This window comes from Loxodonta africana, chromosome 13 (assembly GCF_030014295.1).
Source record: "Loxodonta africana isolate mLoxAfr1 chromosome 13, mLoxAfr1.hap2, whole genome shotgun sequence".
NCBI lineage: Eukaryota > Metazoa > Chordata > Mammalia > Proboscidea > Elephantidae > Loxodonta > Loxodonta africana.
The window spans coordinates 23802887-23823114 of record NC_087354.1 but is presented as its reverse complement, the minus strand read 5'-3'; the positions used below and the strand labels follow the sequence as shown (position 1 = coordinate 23823114).

The 20228-nt window shown below is 47.9% G+C and overlaps 1 protein-coding gene across 5 annotated transcripts in view; it reads left to right on the top strand.

Annotated features, from left to right (window-relative positions):
* SLCO3A1 (solute carrier organic anion transporter family member 3A1) overlaps positions 1 to 20228 on the top strand; it is a 350355-nt gene that overhangs the window by 271406 nt on the left and 58721 nt on the right. For all 5 annotated transcript variants that reach the window (XR_010317372.1, XM_064267086.1, XM_064267084.1 and 2 more), the window contains exon 4: positions 7264 to 7527. Coding sequence is in view for 4 of the 5 variants with exons in the window: in XM_064267086.1 (XP_064123156.1) it covers positions 7264 to 7527 (264 nt within the window). In the remaining variant the exon portion in view is untranslated. The remainder of the gene's footprint in view (positions 1 to 7263; positions 7528 to 20228) is intronic.

The following is a 20228-nucleotide window of genomic DNA, read 5'->3' as shown; positions in this document are numbered from 1 at the left end:
ATTATTTTACTGAGATCTCTGTAAATTTGAGGCTTAGTCGAGAGCAGGGCCTGGAAAAAGAAGGACTGAGTAGCTGAGTGTGCCCCTAACCATTTCGTTGACCAGCCTAAACTTTGTGTGTTTATCAGTAACAGCAGTGGCCATGAATTGAGCACTAAGGCTTTACCTGTGTCACCTCATTTGAACTCAGAACATTCCCATTGGAGAGTAGGTGCTACCCTCATTTCACACGTGAAGTGTTATTATGCAGTGGTTAAGAGTTCGAGTTTTCTGTTGTGACCCTTAAATCCGGGAAAGACCAATTGCTAGAAAAGGACATCATGTTTGGTAAAGTAGAGGACCAACGAAAATGAGGAAAATCCCCAATGAGATGAGTTGACGCAATAACCGCAGCAGTGGACTCCCTGGCCTCAATCATGAAGATGGCACAGGACCAGGAAACATTTTGTTATGTCACACATAAGGTCACCATGCCTACATGACAATGGAGTTGACCATACCCGAGGTCAATGGTGACCAGGAACTACACAGGAGATCAGGTGGTGGAATCAGACCTAGTTTGAATCTCAGCTACACCTCTTACAAGCTAGGTGATCCTGGGTACATTACTTCTTACACGTCTGTATGTGGAGTATGTGAGTTAATCACAGAAAACACTCAGCACAATGCTTGGTGTGTGACAGGAAGCACACAATAAGTGTTAAGCCTTGTGAGAACCTGTGAGTTTACCACATGTCCACAGCTTGTCGGAGCAGAGCAAGGATTCAAACCGTAGGCCTGTCTGACTCAAAAGCCCTACTCTAAACTGAGCCGCTTGGTTCCCTGAAACACCTCCAGGAATTTAGCCAGTAGGCTGCCCTCTTCCACATTCAAGGCCTTGCTATGATAACTTGACCTGGTCACAACATCCATGGAGATCTGTCCTAAGGCACACGCCAGCCGGCCCCACAGACATGGGCCTGATGTTTGTAGCTGGAACAAAATATGGCTGTCTGTTTGCTTCACGAGAAAGGTCAACAACCTGAGAGCCTCCTGCTTGGCCACTTTGAGCGCTGGTAGCCGCTGCCAGCTCTCTTTCTGCTGGACTAATTAGCTCAGCAGCTGGACTCCTGGTCGTTCCATACTGCCCTCCACTTTCAGCCCCTCTCTGTCTAATTAGGTTTGTAACTTAATGATACTCTTGGAATTCTTAAGTCTCATAGCAAAAGTTCCACGAAATTGGTTAGACAAATAGGTAAATGAACTGAAAAAGGAAAAAAAAAATGCCCAGAGGTCCCTAGTATCTCTTACTTATCACTATGGCCCAGGAATAAGAAGTAAATGTCCCCAGTTTGCTTCCATATTTCCTTCTCCTGGTCTCTGGTATCCTCCTGGGTTGGTTGCTTGCTTGATTTTAAATTGGTTTAACCCTGTTCCCAGTGATCTTGCTTTTGTCCCTCCGAAATGGTAGCAGTCCTCAGAAATGGGTCAAGATCTCCAAGAGCCTCATGTGTGTACTTGACCTTCAATAGAGAGAGCAAACAGCTTTCAAGAGCTTGCTCATTGTACCCAACAAAACCTCTCCAAAAGTTGGATTCCAAGAGTGAAGGGACTAGGAAAATGGGCCTGCTAAAGGAGAAAAACCTTCTAAGCCAGTAGACACCTGTGCAAAGCCAGGAGCGACATGCTGATCTCGTGACAGGTAGACGTTTCCATCATGGTGCACCCAGGGTATAGCTGGCCTTACTGCCCAGTTGTCCCATTCTTCTCCCTTCACCCTCACCACAGTCCCCTGAGAATGAAACAGCGTCTCTTCTCAGTGTCTGGAATTACCAAGGGGTAGACAAATGGTCCTACCACCTATCTGTCAGTTTATCATACTGTGGTGGCTTGCATGTTTCTATGATACTGGAAGCTATGCCACTGGTATTTCAAATACCAGTAGAGTCACCCATGGCGAACAGGTTTTAGTGGAGCTTCCAGACTAAGACTGGGTAAAAAGGCCTGATGATCTGCTTCTGAAAATTAGCCAGTGAAAGCCCTATAAATCACAACAGAATATTGTCCTATACAGTGCAGATGATAAGCCTCCTTAGGATGTACAACACTGCAGTAGCAGCAACAATGGACTTAAACATACCAACAATCATGAACATGTTACAAGACCAGGCAGTGTTTCATTCTGTTGTTCATGGGATCACCATGTCAACGGCAGCTAGCAACAACAGACAAATAGCTAGAGGGGGCTTAGCAAGTCTACTCACAGTCCTCTGAAGAAGCCATGACTTTGCTCAGGCTGTCACCTCGGCCTGAATTGCTGTCCCCAACCCATTCTTTTCACCATCTTTCTTCCTCCATAGCTCTAGTTTTATTGGCAATTTGATGCATCTAAGTAAATGAAACCCTGTAGGGAAGTGCTACTCTGTTACATGGAGCCTCTGTGAGTTGGAATTGACTGGACGGCCCCTAATAACAACAAGTAAATGAGACAGATTGATGCTTTTCAGTTTTGTTCTGGGCATCTTACATCTTACTGACAGCAGCCTTCACCAGAAGGCTGAAATTGCAGTCATTTCTTTTTAAGGTCAAGACACTAACTAGAATCAGAAATACTTTTAACTGTTTCCAGCCTCCTCAGAACCTCTATTCCTAAAGAGCATGAATTTGTATTTCCTAAGCTTTTGTGCTGGTCAGTGTAGGCCGGGTTATGCTGTGGTGACAAATAGCTCCAAAAGCTCAGTGACTTGCCGATGCTGTATATCCAGAGCAGGTGAGCAAGGAGACCTTGTTCACTGCCATCTTTCAGGTCCCATCTTCTGAGGACTTCACATGCTGTGTCACAAAGGCAGAGAAAGGAGCATGGGGAATCGCGTACGAGCTCATAAATACCTCCACAGGAAGTGACACACATCACCTCTGCTCACATTTCATTGGCGAAACGTCATGGGGCCACATCTAGCTTCACCAAGCAAGGGAGGTGACCCTCCTTGTCCCCAGAAGATGAGGAGACCTGGATGTAGATGTTAGTACATCTGCTGTGCCATTCTTTGCCATTCCACATGAAGAAATCTCCCTCAATGTTGGTGACACTAGAACAGCATCTACTGAGTATTGACAATTGCCAGGTAGGTGGAGGGAGATGTCCACCCTAACTAGCCATGATGCCTTATGAGAATACTATCTGTGGGGAGTCCCTGAGTGGTACAATGGTTAACATGCTCAGCTGCTAACTGAAAGGTTGGAGGTCGAAGTCCACCAAGAGGCAACTCAGAAGAAAGGCTTGATGATGTACTTCCAAAAAATCAGCCATCGGAAACCCTGTGGAACTCAGTCCTACTCTGACACACATGAGGTCACCATGAATTACAATCAACTTGACAGCAACTAGTTGTTGTTGTGGAGACAGGCAGAGAAAAGAAGTACCTCAGAAATGACAGTTTTCAGACTAGGTTCGCCACATTCATAATCTGCTGGGGAACCACCAAATGCAAACTTTAATTTCACTTATTAAGCCTCGCCGTCCTGAAAGCTTTCCACTCCAAAGCTGAGTGGTTTCTCCTCAGCAGGCCATTTCTCTCCTGCCACAGGGCTCTGGATAATAGAAATGGAGGAAAAGAAAATCAATACTTCCAAAAATTGTGGGTCAACTATGATTTTTTATACCTATAAAATCCCACCCTTCACACCATCATACAGAGCCCTTCTTCCTCCCCTTGCCCAAAATGGCAGCCGTGCCTTGGCTCTAACACAGATGGCACGCTCTACCTCATCTTACAAATTGAGAGCAAATGTTGGCTTTCCACACACATACCAGTACCTACAGGGGATGAGATGACACGTTCACACAAACATGCACGTCCCCCACTGCAGTCCCTCTCCCTGGGCTGTTTTCTGACACACACAGCAGTGTCACTAGCTTCCTAACTAAACTATGACTTCTAAGTGTTACTAATTTTGGCCCCTCAAATAACGGCCAGGATGTCTCTCTTTTTACTCCCTCACATCTGCCAGCTTTTCAGTTCCTCCTTTATGGAGCTCATAGACAATGGAGGGCACTACTGTAGCTCTCTTTTTCCATCATTTGTTTTCATTCATTGCTTGGCAGCAGGTGAAGAAACACTCTAAATGCCTGGTGAAAACATTCCTGCTTAGCTACCCCAGGCGTTGTTACTTCCTTTTCTCTTCCTGCATTTGTTTAAGGATGCTTTCAAGATCAGTGTGGGTTTCCCAGGCCCTGCCCTTTAATTGAATCCATATATTGAAATTACCATCAATAGAAAGAGAAACATAAAAGTATAAATGATAAGAGTTGTCATATATGAGGAATCCCTGGGTGGTGCAAATGGGTAACATGCTCAGCTGCTAACCAGAAAAGGTTGGAGGTTTGAGTCCACCCAGAAGCACTTTGGAAGAAAGACCTGCTGGTCTGCTTCTGAAAAATCAGCCGTCGAAAACCCTAGGAGCACAGGTCTACTCTGCCACACATGGAGTCGCCATGAATCAGAATCAGCTCCGTGGTGACTGGCTGGGCTTGGTTGACCACAGATGAAGAGCCTGCTCTGTTCTGTGCCAGGTAATTCTTGCTCATTATCTCAAATCTTCACAACCACTCTAGGCAGATGTCATTTTATTTTGTAAATGATGAAACTAAGGCTTAGGGAAGGTAAGTAACTTGCTCAGTATTGCAAGCAAGTGAATGGCAGAGCTAGGATTGAACTCCAAACCCTCCAAAGCCTACATTCTCTCCTTTTTAGCATGCACTATGTGAAAAATCCTGGTCCATCGTAGAGCCTGGTTATTATTGCTGTTGGATTTGTGTCAAGGTCCCTACTTAGTTACCTAGTGCTGCCATAACAGAAATACTACAACTGGGTGGTTTTAAAGAACAGAAATTTATTTTCTCATTGTTCAGGAGTCTAGAAGTCAGGACATGGCTCCAGGGGAAGGGCCTTCTTTGCCTGTTTCATTTTCTGGTACTTGCCAGCAATCCTTGGCATTCCTGGGCTTGTATGTGCTTCTGTCTCTGCCATCTGCCCTGCTCTTCCCCCTGTGCGTCCTCTGTGTCTATTCTGCTCTTTTTGTAACTCAGAAGTGATTAGGTTTAGGACTCACCCTACTCCTGTGTGACCTCGTTAACATAACAAATAGAAAACTCCTTCTTCCAAACAGGGTCATATTTATAAGTATGGGGGTTAAGACTTCAACTCGTATTTTTTAGGGGACACAATTCAATCCATAACAGTCTCCAGGAGAGAGACCACCAATGTTCCAAAAGCTAGCTACCAGCCACTGGAAGTCAGTGGTCTTAGGCCCATTCACCAAGAGCCCTACTAGGAGTCCAAAACAAAGTTCAGACAAATCAAGAGGGCAGTGCAGCAGGGTAGTGCAGAGCATGGGCCTTGGATATCTGAATGCCTGTGTCCCAGTCTTCAACTCTATGAACTTGGGCCTGACCTTGCCTCAATATCCGTATCTATAAAACAAGGATAAAAGTCCCTACCTTGTAGGGTTGTGGGGAGTTAAGGAAGCAGTTTGCATAATGCCTTGTGCAGAGCACGTCCTCAGTAAATGATGGCTGATATCACTCATGGGAGCTGAAGATGAAGAGTCTTCGGGGAGAGCATTTTATAAATGGTGAAGTGCTCGTCTGATATCTGTGGTCCTTACTCATCCCAGGTCTGTCCATCCATGTGGTCCAGGCCTGTGGCATGCTGTTGCCTGTGTCTCCAGGAATCTCCTTACAGGCTCCACAGGCATGGGTTTATCATCAAAGAGACATTTCTTAGCGGCTCATCTGGGCGTGTGGCTTTGCAAGGCAGCTGGAGAGAGAGGAGGGGCAGAGCTGTAGTTAGTGACCTCATGCCTTCAGCTGGCAAATCAAAGAAATAACAGCACAAGGTAGCCAGATCACATGTATATCTCCTTTAAGCATGTGAGCCAGCTGCAAAGCATTTTAATAGAGGGCCAGCCCCAAACCACAGGGCACCACAGGGTTGAATTGACCTATCCACCAGCAACTTGGATACCCAGGACCCTAGGTATGAATAATAACAGCTGACAAGCACATGCCAAACACTATTCTGAGTACTTCTTAGATCTACAAAATCCCTTCTTGTCTACAAAAAATCTGGTGTGGCTTATTTAATCTTCCTGACAACCGTAAGGTAAGTACTAGCATCATTGTCAAAATGTACAAATCAGTAAACCAAGGCATAACCAAAAACCAAGCCTGTTGCTGCCCAGTCCGTTCCGACTCATAGGGACCCTATAGGACAGAGTAGAACTGCCCCACAGTATTTCCAAGGAGCAACTGGTGGATTCAAGTGCCAGCCGTTTGGTTAGCAACTGTAGGTCTTAACCACTGTGTCATCAGGGCTCCAGCTGAGGCATAGAGAGTTCAAATCAGTTGCCTGAGGTCATACAGATAGAAGTGGGCAGAACCAGGAAGTCAGCCCTGGCAGCCAGACTGTTCAGCTCCATACTACACCAGACCTTATGAACTGTGAACCTGATTTAGCACAGGGAGTGGGGAGTTGAATGGAATCCCAGACTGGCTGCTTTTTGGGAATGTGGACAGTTGTTGGTAGCTGCTATTAAGTTTTTGCCAACTCATGGCGACTCCATGCACAATGGAAAAAAACGCCGACTGATCCTGCATCACCCCCGTGATCAGACTGGTTGTGAATCAAACTGTTGTGATCCATAGGGTTTTCAGTGGTTTGGTTGATTTTTGCAAGTAGATTGCCAGGCCTTTCTTCCTAGTCCATCTTAGTCTAGAAGCTCTGCTGAAACGTGTTCAGCATCATAGCAACACACAAGCCTCCACTGACAGCTGGGTAGTGGCTACACATGGGATACATGGGCCCAGAGTCAAACTCGGGTCTCCCTCATGGAAGGCAAGATTCTGTCGCTGATCTTAGGAGGGAGTACACCTATTAAAAATACCCGCTGAGTAACAAACCTGGTTTTGTTTCCTTGCACCTTTCTTAGTATATCTTGGCAGCTGTGCCAAGCCAGTTCTTCCCAGCCGACATCTCAGAGGATGGCTGGCTTCTCACTGTTTTTGTTTAGACTGATATAGCACACGGTAGACAAGAAAATTAAGGAGCAAAGCGATTAGTCTTCAACTTTGGGAGAAACAGAAGTGCTGACGTGGAATAATGGGCTTCCTAGCCTAACACCAGTCCTGCCGCATACCCCAGCCATTTCCAGAGCCCCCCGCCCCCTGTCACCTGCCCCCGATCTCAGCAGAATCCTGTTAAGCTCTGCTCTCTCCCTGCGCAGGTAACCTGGACATCACGCCGGACGACCCCCGCTGGATCGGAGCCTGGTGGGGTGGCTTTCTGCTCTGCGGTGCCTTACTCTTCTTCTCCTCCCTCTTGATGTTCGGGTTTCCACAGTCCCTGCCTCCTCACTCAGACCCCGCCATGGAGAGCGAGCAGGCCATGCTCCCCGAAAGAGAATACGAGAGGCCCAAGCCCAGCAATGGCGTCCTGCGGCACCCCCTGGAGCCGGACAGCAGTGCCTCCTGCTTCCAGCAGCTGAGAGGTAAAGGTGGCCTCGCCCCCTGGGCACCAGAAGAATGGAGGGGGATGGCGGGGAGTTCAGGAGAGAGTGGCGGTCAGGCCTGGCTTCTAGGCGATTTGTTGCTGATGTTAGCCCCCAACTCTTTGTGACCCTGTGCACGTTCATGTGTGTTTTGCCTGACTTGCCTCCTCTCAGGCTTGATTTATTCCTGAGAAGTAAATGACCTACTTTGTTTAATGAAAATAAAAGTAGCTACCATTTATTGAAGGGACAGCAAGCTTAACTTCTCGCCCATAGAGACCCCAGTGGCTCACGTAGGCCCTGACATTTAATAAATACCAATGTCTATAGAAGAAGGAAACCCTGGTGGCATAGTGGTTAAGTGCTACGGCTGCTAACCAAAGGGTCAGCAGTTCGAATCCGCCAGGCGCTCCTTGGAAACTCTGTGGGGCAGTTCTACTCCATCCTATAGGGTCACTATGCGTCAGAATTGACTTGAGGGTACTGGGTTGTATAGAAGGAAGGAGCCCTGGTGGTGCAGTGGTTAAGAGGTCAAAGGTTAGCAGTTCAAATCTGCCAGCTGCTTCTTGGAAACCCTATGGGGCAATTCTACTCAGTCCTATAGGGTCGCTACGAATCGGAATTGAGTCAACAGCAACGGGTGTAGAAGGAAGGAAGCAAACAAATGAGGAAAGGAGGAAGTTAGACATTCCATGGACCTCTTTTTAAATTTTCCAGGCCACTTAATACAGCACATTGAAGCGGGAAAGGGCTTTTGAAGTCGCCTCCCTTTACCTGATAGAGGCATTCCCAAAAAGCCAACTGCAGAGCGCATTTCTTTTTTCTAATTGTTTTATTGTTGTAAAAATATGTGTAAGACAACATTTGGCAATTCAACATTATTTTATATGTGCAACTCAGTGACATTCCTTACATTCATCGCTGTGCGGCCTCCTCCTAACCGTTTCACTGCACGGGTAGACCGCGTTTTGTTTATCCATTTAACTGTTGATGCACCCTTGAGTTGTTTCCACCTTTTCACTATTGTGAAAAGTGTTGCAGTGAACACTGATGCACAAGTTTCTGAGTTCCTACTTTAAGTTTTTTGGGGCAGATACCTAAGAGTCGAATTGCTGGACCAAAGTGCATTTCTTTAGATTGGCTCTGTCCTTCCGACCCCCTCTATTTAAGAAGAGAGATGTGTCCTGGAGAGAAATATTAACGACCCTGTCTTGATAATGAAGTCACATTTCAGAATGCAGCAAAGCTCTCACTATCATTTTTAAAAGAAAAAAAAAATAGCCTTTCAGACAAAATGTGAGCCACAAACAGTAACGCAGAATGAGAATGAGGAGTGCCCTGGGTTGTTTCCATGATTGCACCAGCTCTTAAAGGCGAGGAAAATGACAGGGTAGCTGAATGAAGCACAGCCTCCTCCAACGCTGCTGAGTTCCTGTCATAGCCGCTCCCAGGTGACGGACGTGCAGTGCTCTGTAACCCCCAGGGCCCTTCCTCAGACTCCGCGAGGGGCCTGTGGGGCGTCAGAAATGAGCAGGTTGATGTAGGCAGACAGCAGTCAGGCTGGGCATGCTTCACAGTGACACTAGGATCAGAGGGAGAGGGACAGTCACTTCCTTGCAGGAGCCGGGGCACCCAGCTGGTTGCAAATCCAATCTAGTGCTCGATGTAGAAAATTCATACCGTGAAATACCGTGAAAGTGTCTCTGCCAAGTTTAATAATGAGGCGCATCTTCTGTGGAAGACGCTTGAGAATCGCGGAGAGAACTTTGGACTGACTTGTGGTCCGATCTCGGTCCTGCTCTCTCTAGCTTTGTGATAATTAACTTCTCTATGCTTCATTTCCACCACTGTAAAGCTGAAGCGCTGTTCCTGACTGACAGTGCTGTCATGAGAATGAAAGCATTGATGGAGGGGCATTACTCACAGAAGACTGTTACTACTGCCTGTTAGTCCAGGGGTAACCGAGAAAACATGTGTGATTTCCCAAAAGAGACTAATTTAAAAACCCACCGTCATGTCTGACACTATGTTCCACTACGGTTTCTAGCAAAGTCGTAATTTGGAATTATCCCCAGAAGATCGTAAAATCCATTTCTCAGAGCTCCAGGATGCATTGGTAGATGAGGAGGCCACCCAGTTTGTGTCCTCTGAGGTTTCCTTGGCTTAGCTCAGTAGAGTATGTGCTTAATAAAGATACCTCCCCGCGCCCCAAAATAAGCAGGTTCACTTCGTGGAGCCCCCAGGGAGCTGGGTGTGGTACCTGCTGTTCCCTAGTAGCGCAGCCAGTCATTGAGGGTGTCCCAGTAACCAGACCCACAAGGAAGCAATTAGGTGGGCATGAGACTGGGCCTTGCGGGAAACACCCTGGTCCTGGGGGCAGCAGCCTTTTCAGGTCTTTCTTGTTTCCAGGATGGCTAGCTCTGTCCTCCAATTGCTCTGATTGTAAAGCCTGCTTTAGTAATCTCCCATCTTTCATCTCTAGGGATACAAAGATGAATAAGACACAATTCTACCAACAAGAACTCACCATCCAACGCAGGGACAGATCAGCAAGCCAGTGAAGACAGCCCAGTGTGATGGGAAGGGTGGTAGCACGAGGCATGGGAAGCTTTGAAAACACAGCAGGTTATCAGGAAGAGCACACGTCTTCTGGACCGTGGGTGGGGGTGAGGGATGGGTCAGCATGTGCTTCCTCAGAGAGGGAGCTGGGCTGAGTTTCAAGGGATGTCATGGTTTCAGAATGCTTGGACTATGATTCAAGACCTCATTGACTCATTTATTCAATTCATTTAATATTTACTGAGCTACCTTAGCTTAATATATCCTACTAGGCATGGGGGACCCAGTAGTTACTAAGGCAGCTCATATCTTAGTTTGGGGAGTTATGGAATAACAAGAGTTGAATCAATAATAAGGTTGGTCGGGTGCCTTCGATGTGCTGTGCTTGCGATGTTGGGCACACAGTTGGGTGAGTGGCCTGGGACTTCTAGATCATAAGTGATCCAAGTTGTAACCTATATACACAGGTCTTCGCTTTTGATAATTAATGATTTTTAATTTAGAGTTGGCAATTAATAGACCCATTAATGTACTTAAAGGGTGTTCCAGCAGGAAAGGAAGCCATCGTCTCTAGAAGAATCCCCAGGAGCCAGGCTACCACGAAGTGAGCTGTCATGCAAATAAACAGATAGTGCACATGCAAGGACATGGAGAGGGGCCACGGTGGTTCACATCCCTTATTTTTCCACATGAGACGGATTTTGCCATCCGGATATTTATACCATAAGTACCATATCATGCTTCCTGGTGTTCCCGAATGCTGTCAAATTAGCAGCCTTAAAATACCAGGTAGTCTCCATTCAGTGAGTTGCACATTTATGGGCACAAATAAGCCCAGCAGTGTTGAAAATATCGGAGGAATTAATATGGCTCTAAAATTCTGTATATTGCAATTTCCTGTCCTTTTTTGTTTGGATTTGCAAATAGATCTCTACTCAGCAGTCCATCTATGTCTCCTGCCACACTGTGATAACAAAGGCCCTTGGGAAGAGCTGGCATTGTGCTGAGAACAGCCCCTTGACCCACCTCCCCACAGGTCTAGGCAGCCATCCCCACACAGAACTTGCTCCTGGGAGAGGCTGGTGCTGGGGCAGGAAGAGCCCTGCTTTGGAGGCAGACCTGCCTGGGTTCAAATCCCAGCTCAGCAACTTCCTAATTGTGGACCTTTAGTAACCATGTTACTTAACCCCCCTCAGCTTTAACCATGGCGTCTGCTTTCGTCTTCCTAGCAGCTGTGCAAGGTCGGTATTTTTTTCCCCCCATTTATAGATGAGGAAACTGGGCTTCAGTGTCCTGAGAGTTTGGGCCTGTGGTTCACCCTTTAGTGCACTTCTCCAAAAAGTGGGCTTGGGAGGTCTTCCTTTCAGCAAAGCCGGGCATCATTTGGGATTGCAACCCTCATAAGATGATGAGAGATAGAACCCCCAGAGGCTTGTTCCAGAACAGGCTGGAGAAGCTGTTACTTCTTCCTTCCTTGCCAACATAGCTTGCAAGCCCCCATCTTGCAGTGACTGTCAGTAACCACTTTGTAAAGCAGGCAGCAAAGGGGAAATGCTTGGCTTTGTTAAACTCTAATCTCTCCCCCAGGTGGAAGCCTCCCATCCAGGGTATATTTTTACATCTCACTTTTGCTGCCAAATAACTTTTCCTTTAAGCCCTAGCTGTTAAGGCCCTTCCCTATACCCTGCTCTTGAAATGGCCCCATCTTGTTGACCCATCTTTCAGGACATACCTCACCCCCTCATATTCCACCCCTGGTGTTTGGCTTTGCTGTCCTCTTCTCCTTCTCCTACATGGTAAGCCGTGTATGTTCTGCGGCCATACCTGTGTAGTGTCCTGACGCCAGTAGATGCCCAAGGTTTTGTATTTTGTGAAAGGCTAGACCTGGAGGGAGGGAAGAATCCAGGGACTGTAATATTATAAATACACAGCGTTATGATCAGCCAGTGTACTACATCTCACATCCTGTTTTCTGTCACTGGGAAATTGTCTCTGGAGCCACTTGCCCTGCCATCCCTTGGGGTCAGGATGCTGGTCACCTCTGCGTCCACACGTCCATCCACCTTCCCATCATGCTCTGTACAGTTCCTGGAAGGTGTCAGACACTCTGTTCTTTGCCATGGCTTTTGGAAGAAGCCTGGAACTTTGTTCTTGAGTCCCCTCACCACCTCTAGGAAGCCTTCCGGGTAGCCTCTTTACACATGCACCCCACACACACCCAGTGCTAGCCTTCCTGTACCTTCCACATAGCCCCTGCAAAGCACTTGTTAATCTGCTGTCATGGCGGTCTGCTTATTTGTCAGCATCTGCCAAAACATTGTAGTTTCTCCAAGGAGAAAGAAAGCTGTCATTCGTCTTTTCATTTCCAGCGCGTAGCACCATGCCTGGCACATAGGTGATGTTGGCTGAATGAATGAATAAATAATGAATGCTTTCTTGGCAGCCATCCTACCAGTGCACGTGTGTGTGTGCGCACACACACACTAGCAGCTAACGTTTGGTTCCCATGGATTATTTTACCTAATCCTACCAACCCAATGAGGCACTGGCACCATTTTGCAGATAAGTACATCTAGGCTTAGAGATGGAAGGACAATTGAACCCTGGCTGAGACCCATTAATTGTACTCTTAACCGTGACATTAGTTGTCTCTTCTGGCAACAAAACAGGCTCTCTTAAGGAAGTGGCATCATCAGGTGCTAGCTGGCTCTTCAGCAGTGTGTACTAAAACTTCAGCTGCCTTCTACAAGGCACAGATGTCCCCTAAAACAAGGGATCTTCCAGACAAGGGTATGGCCTAACAAGGAGAGAAGAACAGCCTCCCTGCAAGCACTGGCAAGGGCGGCCTGACCCTATGACGGATTGTCTAGCTGGGACAAGTGCAGCTGTCCCCAAGGTTTAAAACCTGAAGGGAGAGCCTTGCCTTTGATCACTGAGAGAAGAGCAGAGCTATCAAAAGCCGGGCGCTCTCTCATCTCCAAGCCCTTCACACTGGCTTCAGAGTGGCCTCTCTCTGTCCCAGAAAAGACAGCTGCACAGGGCAGCCTAACAGCTGAGTTGGTGGATGGGGCGGGCTCACGGTCAGAGCCTGGAAACCACCACTGCAGTTTGGAGGAGGATCTGTGATTTGTACAGCATTGCACGGGCCTCTCACTTGGCCTGCAGTCACCTGATGAGCTGGGTATTGTCACTCTGTTCTCTGTGCCGCCCAGGAGGACATTGGCGCTTGGAGGTGAAACCCTGCACTCAGGTCCCGGGGCTGTGAAGGGTGTGGCTGGTACTGGAACCAGGTCTCCTGACTCCAGATCACATGCTTTTCCCCCAGTTTCCCACAAGGATTCACTTAACTGTTCAAGAACGGGCCAAGGAGGAAGGGGGCGTCAGCCGGGTACCAAAGGAACAAAAACCCTTCCTGTGTCTGACAAACGGGCTCTTTCTGCCCCACTTGCTCCCTCTCCAACGGGGACACGCGTGCCCCAGCTTTAGGGGACTTTCACTTCTAGAGAAGTTAGAATCTGCCAGGATCCTTGATACCATCCCCACCTTCATTCTCACCGTGTCCTCTGTACTGATTTCCTAAGGCTGCTGTAACCAGGTAGCACACGCTGGGCATCTATAAGAACACAAATTTATTGTCTTATAGTCTGGAGGCCAGGAGTCCAAATTAACATGTCGACTGGGCCTTGCTCTCTCTGAAGTCTCCAGAGAAAATCCTTTCTTATCTCTCCCAGCTTCCGGTAGCCCCAAGAATTCCTTGACTTTACATGTCTATCATCCCTCTGTGTATCTCTGTATGTCTCCTCTTTCTTAAGGACACCGTCCTACTACAGTACAGAGCACTGGTGGTACAGTGATTAAGAGCTCAGCTGCTAACCAGAAGGTCGGCAGTTCGAATCTGTCAGCCACTCCTTGGAAACCCCGTGAGGCAGTTCTGCTCTGTCCTAGAGGGTCGCTATGAGTTGAATCGAGGCAAGGGGTTGTTTGTTGCTACTCCAGTATGACCTGAAGTTGACTGAACTGATAATATCTTCAGAGACCCTATTTCCGAACAAGGCCACATTTATAGGTACCAGAGTTTAGGGCTTCAACATATTTTGGGGGGGCCAATTCAATCCATAACACTCTCCTCCACCAGGTAGTCCATCACAGGTTCTGTCAGTGTTCCCACCTAAATCTCTCTCCAGCCTGCTCTTCATCTCCTACACACCACCTCCACCAGTGTCTTCCCTGACTCCCTCTAGTCTGTTATCTACACTATGACGTTTTCAGAGTGCATCTCATGGTGACGCCACCTCCTGCTCTATAGAATGGAGACAAAGTTTTTCAAATGGGCCTCCCAGCCCACTTTTGTCCAGCCCCCTTTGCCTCCTCTCACACCCCCACCCTGTTCTTCTGCCCAGCCACACTGCTGTCCCTTTCATCCCCCGTTTCATCCCCCATATTTCCCAGCACCCTTCCTCCCAGGACCTTGCACATGCTGTTCCCCGCACTGCAACTCTGATCCCATCACCAGACATCAGCTCTCACATCATTTCCTCAAGGATGTTTTCCCTGCCCTCCTGAACACACCACCTCCAATACACATTGGTTTCTGTGCTGGGTTGTGACTGTCAGAGTCATAATTTTACCTTTATATATGGAATCGACTCGACGGCACTGGGTGGGTTTATATGTGGTTATTCACTGACTCTGTAAGCTCCATGAGGACAAGAACTGTGGCCATTTTTGCTCATGGCTCCTGGTACCTAGCAGGATAAATGGATCACTAGACATGCAATAGAAGTCCTTGGGTGGTGCAAACGATTGAGTGCTCGACTATTAACCAAAGGTTGGTGGTTCACATCCACCCAGGGGTACCTCAGAAGAAAGGCCTGGCAATCTTCTTCTGAAAATTCAGCCATTGAAAACCCTATGGAGCACAGTTCTACTCTGACACACACGGGGTTGCCATGAGCCAAAATCAACTTGATGGAACTGGCTTGGTTTGATTTTTCAGACATGGAGTGGCCAAGCCCAGTGAAGTTTACTGCTTTTTCTTGAAGCTCCCCCCACCCTACCACTACTCTCCACAGCCTGGCCTATGTTTGACCCACTTGTGGACACAAGCTTGTGGGAACAAGTGTGCTGAGTTTCACGTCCAGCCTACAGGTGACCCACCTGGTTTTTTTTTGGTGAGGGGGTAAGGGGTGATAGCCTATTCCCCCTGTCTGGCACCTGGCTCCTGGATCACAGAAAGTCTGCCAGCCCAGATGCTAAAGATGGCTTGTCCAGTGACCTTGAGCTTAATGTCTTTACGTGCCCATATTTCTGGCAGTTTTGCTTATTGGGCAGCAGCCACACTCATCCCCACCACGGTGCCCCTCACTGCTCGGTGAGGGCTGTGGGTCAGTCTGGCTGCAGGACCCAGCTCACGTCTCTCACTCCTGTGTCTCTGTCAGGCCTCCTCCATCCTCTACCAGTCAGCAGTCAGTTTCTGCTATATTTTTCTGAATTAGGAGCCTGTGCCTTTCTGTATAGTGTTACTGCAAGGAGCCTGGTGATCTGAGAGTCCTTGTTCTGCAGGATAAACAGCTGAGGGTTTTTATCATGCGATTTGTCTTCAGGACTGTGCTCTCCGCTCGTGTGGATTTCCTGTTAAAATCTTCTTCCTTAATTCTGTGGCAAAGAAAATCACTTGCCCTCTAAAGACTAGGGGTCCTGTGCCAGACTGCGGTTTACAAGCTGCTGTGTCACAGGGGTCGTTTCTATAGGTCCCCAGAGACCAGCCTGGTCAGTGACTCCATTATATTCCCATCAGTGCTGATGGAGGACCCGCTGGGGACAGTGCTGGAGGTGCATGCAAGAACGAGCCACAGCGCCTCTTCTCTGTTACTTCAGGAAAACAACTGAGATAAGCCCATACAGAGGCACCTAGCTCAATGCTGGCACACCATGGATGCCTATGAGTGTTTGCTGAACGAGTAAGTAAAAGAAAAGACTAGAATGAAGTATTTCCTAGTGGGGGCTCCTTCAAATATGAGTCCTCTGAGATGGTCAAGGAAAAACAAGCAACAGAAGAAGAAGGAGTTATATGGCCAAATAAGTTTGGGAAATTCTCTGTATACTATGTGACCCTCTTAGAGATTCATTAGTTATATTTGCACATCGAAGGCTCTGAGAAGGTCAGCTCTAAAGAAAGCTGGCTAACTTCATTTTACTCCATGTTTCTCAGTCTTACCTAATCACTGTCTTAGTTTCCTAGTGCTGTGCAACAGAAATACCACAAGCAGGTAGCTGGAAAGAATAGAAATTATACCTACTCCTCACTGATCAAGGTGGTTAGGTTCCAAAGACCAGGTCATTATGCAAAAATCGGCATTATGCAAAAATGGAGGATGACCACATCAGATCACAAAATGGAGGATAACTACATCATTACATAACTGTCATATTATATCAGTACATAACTGCCAAGCCACTGAGAATCATGGTCCAGCCGAGTTGACACATAGCCTTAATCTTCATAGCCAGTGTTACTCTTGCCTCGCACCTCCGTGGCATTCGTTACTGCCAGACATACATCGTTAATGCACAAAATAGTTGGATAGGAGATTTTTTAGTGTTGTCGTAAATGCAAAATGTCAGATAACAAGATAGTTGATAAGTGAGGAATAGATGTATTTTCTCACAGCTCTGGAGGCTAGGAGCCCAAATCAGGGTCTCAGCTGTGTCGTTTCCTTCCTTGTAGGTAGTTCCTGGCATTCCTTTGTTCCTTGGCTTGTAGAAGATCTTCACACGGCATCTCTCTTCCCTTATGTGTGTTCATCTCTGTGTCTAATCTGTTATTTTTATAAATCAGAAGTGATTAGATTTAGACCCCACCACACTCAGCTGGATCTAATTAACACAACAAAGAAAACCTTATTTCTAAACACACTTATATCCAGAGGTATAGAAGTTAGGATTCCAGCACATATTTTGGGGGGACATAATTCAGCTGATAATGCTAACTGTAGTCTTTTTTTTTCCCCCACGTAACGCACAGTGAAAGGATCCCTGGTGGTGCAGTGGTTAAGTGCTTGGCTGCTAACCAAAAGGTCAGCAGTTTAAACCCACCAGCTGCTCTATAGGGGAAAGGTGTGGTCATCTGCTTCCATGAAGATTTACAGCCTTGGAAACCCTATGGATCAGTTTTACTCTGTCTTACAGGGTTCCTGTGAGTCAGAATCAAGACAACAGCACTGGATTTGGTTTGGGTTAATCCTCCAACCACAAACCAAACCCATTGCTGTCAAGTTGGTTCCAACTCATAGCGACCCTGTAGAACAGAGTAGAACTGCCCCATAGGGTTTCCAAGGAGCAACTGGTGAATTCGAACTGGCAGTCTTTTTGTTAGCAGCCAAGCTCTTAACCAGTGTGCCACAGGGTTCCAGTTAATGCTCCAGCCACTTCAAACTCCTGCTAGGATACAGGATAGAAGGTGGCAGGGATCACAGGAAGTCCAGAGGGACATACTGAGTACCAAAGAGGAAGAATTTAAAGACAGCATGAAGGAGGTAGCATCTCAGCCTGATGTGGAAGGATGAGAAGGTTCCCGTAGCTGAGGGAGAAGAAGGGCTTCCAGGCTGAGAGCTGGTTGTGAGCAGAGGCTTGAGACAGGAGTGCCCAAGACCTGGTTGGGAGGTGGACACATTCCTTTTGGATATAGGATTTAGAAAAGGTTATGAGAGATACAGGCTGGAGTCATCTCAGGCACTCAGCACAATTCCTGCCTGAGACTGCTCTGAAACTCTTTGGCAAAATAGTAAACTGTGGAGGACTTAACATTGCCGTTCTAAGTATCTGGACCTTATCTTTTGAGCTGTTGTTTCTCAGCCAGGGTTTTGAATCAGCATCAGAGGTGGAGTTTCCAGAAACACACCCATGCGAGGGACCCAGCCCTAGAAATTCTGACTTTGTGAGTTTGGGGTGGGTCCAGGAATCCTGCTCTTTAAAGCTCAGGAGGTGATTCGGAGTGAGCCCCCCAGTGAAGGAGTGCCAGAGGTGATGGGGATCCCTTAAGGGTTTCACCAGGGCAAAAAGTCCAGGCTCTTCCCCTAACAATTGTACATAAGATCAATGGAGGGGACACACTCACCAAATAGGGTTGGGACACTCTGTTACTCTGCAGCACTCCACGAATCCACAAGTTACATTAGCTTGTTAGAGACTCAGAAAACCCTGCAGTAAACCAAACCCTTTAGGAAATACCACAACGACTCGGCACTAGGGTGCCTAGGCTTAACTTCCAGGTTTTACTGCACCGCTGTTTTCTGAAAGTTGCCATCTCCCAGACTTTGCAGGAGTGAATTCTCGTATCGTTAGAGTTTCCCTGAATGCTAAAGTCAGTCAGCCCTGGTTTCGCTGAGGAATCCCACCCAAGCTCCCAGAGAAGGTTCTTGGGCTGGAGTGGTTATACCGGTAGCTATTTGCTTACAAAAACGGAGCAAAATGAAAAACCAGTTGTCATGGAGCTGACCCCGACTCATGGTGACCCCATGTGTATCAGAGTAGAACTATGCTCCGTAGAATTTTCAATGGCTAATTTTTTGGAAGTAGATTGCCAGACCTTTCTTTCGAGGTGCCTCTGAGTGGACTCAAACTCCAACCAGTTGGTCAGTAGCCCAGTGCTCTAATTGTATGCACCACCTAGGGACTCCATTTGTTTATGACAGACTCTTTATTTCCTTGGGCATTTTCTATATACTGTCTCGGATTTGAAAAACACAATATTTGGGTCTGCAAGAAAGGTTGCTGCCTCCCAGGCTCCTTTCTTCATCACCAGGATCCTGTGGAGAGCCTGTGGATCCGGCTTCAGTGTCCTGGGGGAGAGAAATGACTGGGTGGGTGCCGTTGTATAGATCTGCAGCTGGCAGTGAGCTAACTGCCTCCAGTGGGCTCCTGGCCCTTGTTTTATGCTGGCCAATGGAAGGCAGTCCTAGCCCTTTTCATTTGGGGCCCTCCTGGTGGACTTACAAGGAAAAAAACAAACAGTCCACGCAATCAATTGGCTCTGGGTTGTCCTGGCTGGCCCACATCCAACTGACACTTGGCTTCCAGCCTGAATGTTCATTTTCTCTGCTGATGCTGTTTTTTCGCTCAAATCACAGCCTTGTCTATACAAGGGAAGCATTCCCCTCTGCCTGTTACCTCACTGTCATTAGCTGCCATCGAGTCACCATGGTGAGCCCCCCACTCATTCTGAGCCCATGCCTGATCCTGCACCACCCCCATGATCAGCTGCAGATCTGACCGTGGTGATCCATAGGGTTTTCATTGGCTGATTTTTGGAAGTAGATCTCCAGGCCTTTCTTCCTAGTCTGTCTTAGTCTGGAAGCCTCCACTGACAGATGGGTGATGGCTGTACATGAGGTTCATTGGCCGGGAATAGAACCCAGGTCTCCTGTAGGGAAGGTAAGAATTCTACCGCTAAACCACCAGTGCCCCTGTTACTTAACTGAATGAAGACAGGCAAAAGGAAACCTATTAGCCACTTCTTTCAAACCTGGCAGAGGGTGCCAAGAAGCTTCAGTCACCCTGAGTTCATCGGCAGCCCGGGGAGAGGATGGGGCACTGGCTAGTCCACAATACACAGGGCCACAGTGGGTCTGAAGCTGGAGCCATAGGCTGCCCCGCCTGGGCCCTGTGTGTGGCCTACACTCCCTTCCCAGGAGACTCCCAGGTACCTCAGGCTCCCCCCCTGCAGACTTTGCTCCACACCTACCCAAGGAGACTCCCAGGTACCTCAGGCTCCCCCCCTGCAGACTTTGCTCCACACCTACCCAAGGAGACTCCCGGGTACCTCAGGCTCCCCCCATGCAGACTTTGCTCCACACCTACCCAAGGAGACTCCCGGGTACCTCAGGCTCCCTGCCTGCAGACTTTTCTCCACACCTACCCAAGGAGACTCCCGGGTACCTCAGGCTCCCCCCCTGCAGACTTTGCTCCACACCTACCCAAGGAGACTCCCAGGTACCTCAGGCTCCCCCCCTGCAGACTTTGCTCCACACCTACCCAAGGAGACTCCCGGGTACCTCAGGCCCCCCTCCTGCAGACTTTGCTCCACGCCTACCCAAGGCGACTCCCAGGTACCTCAGGCTCTCCGCCTGCAGACTTTGCTCCAC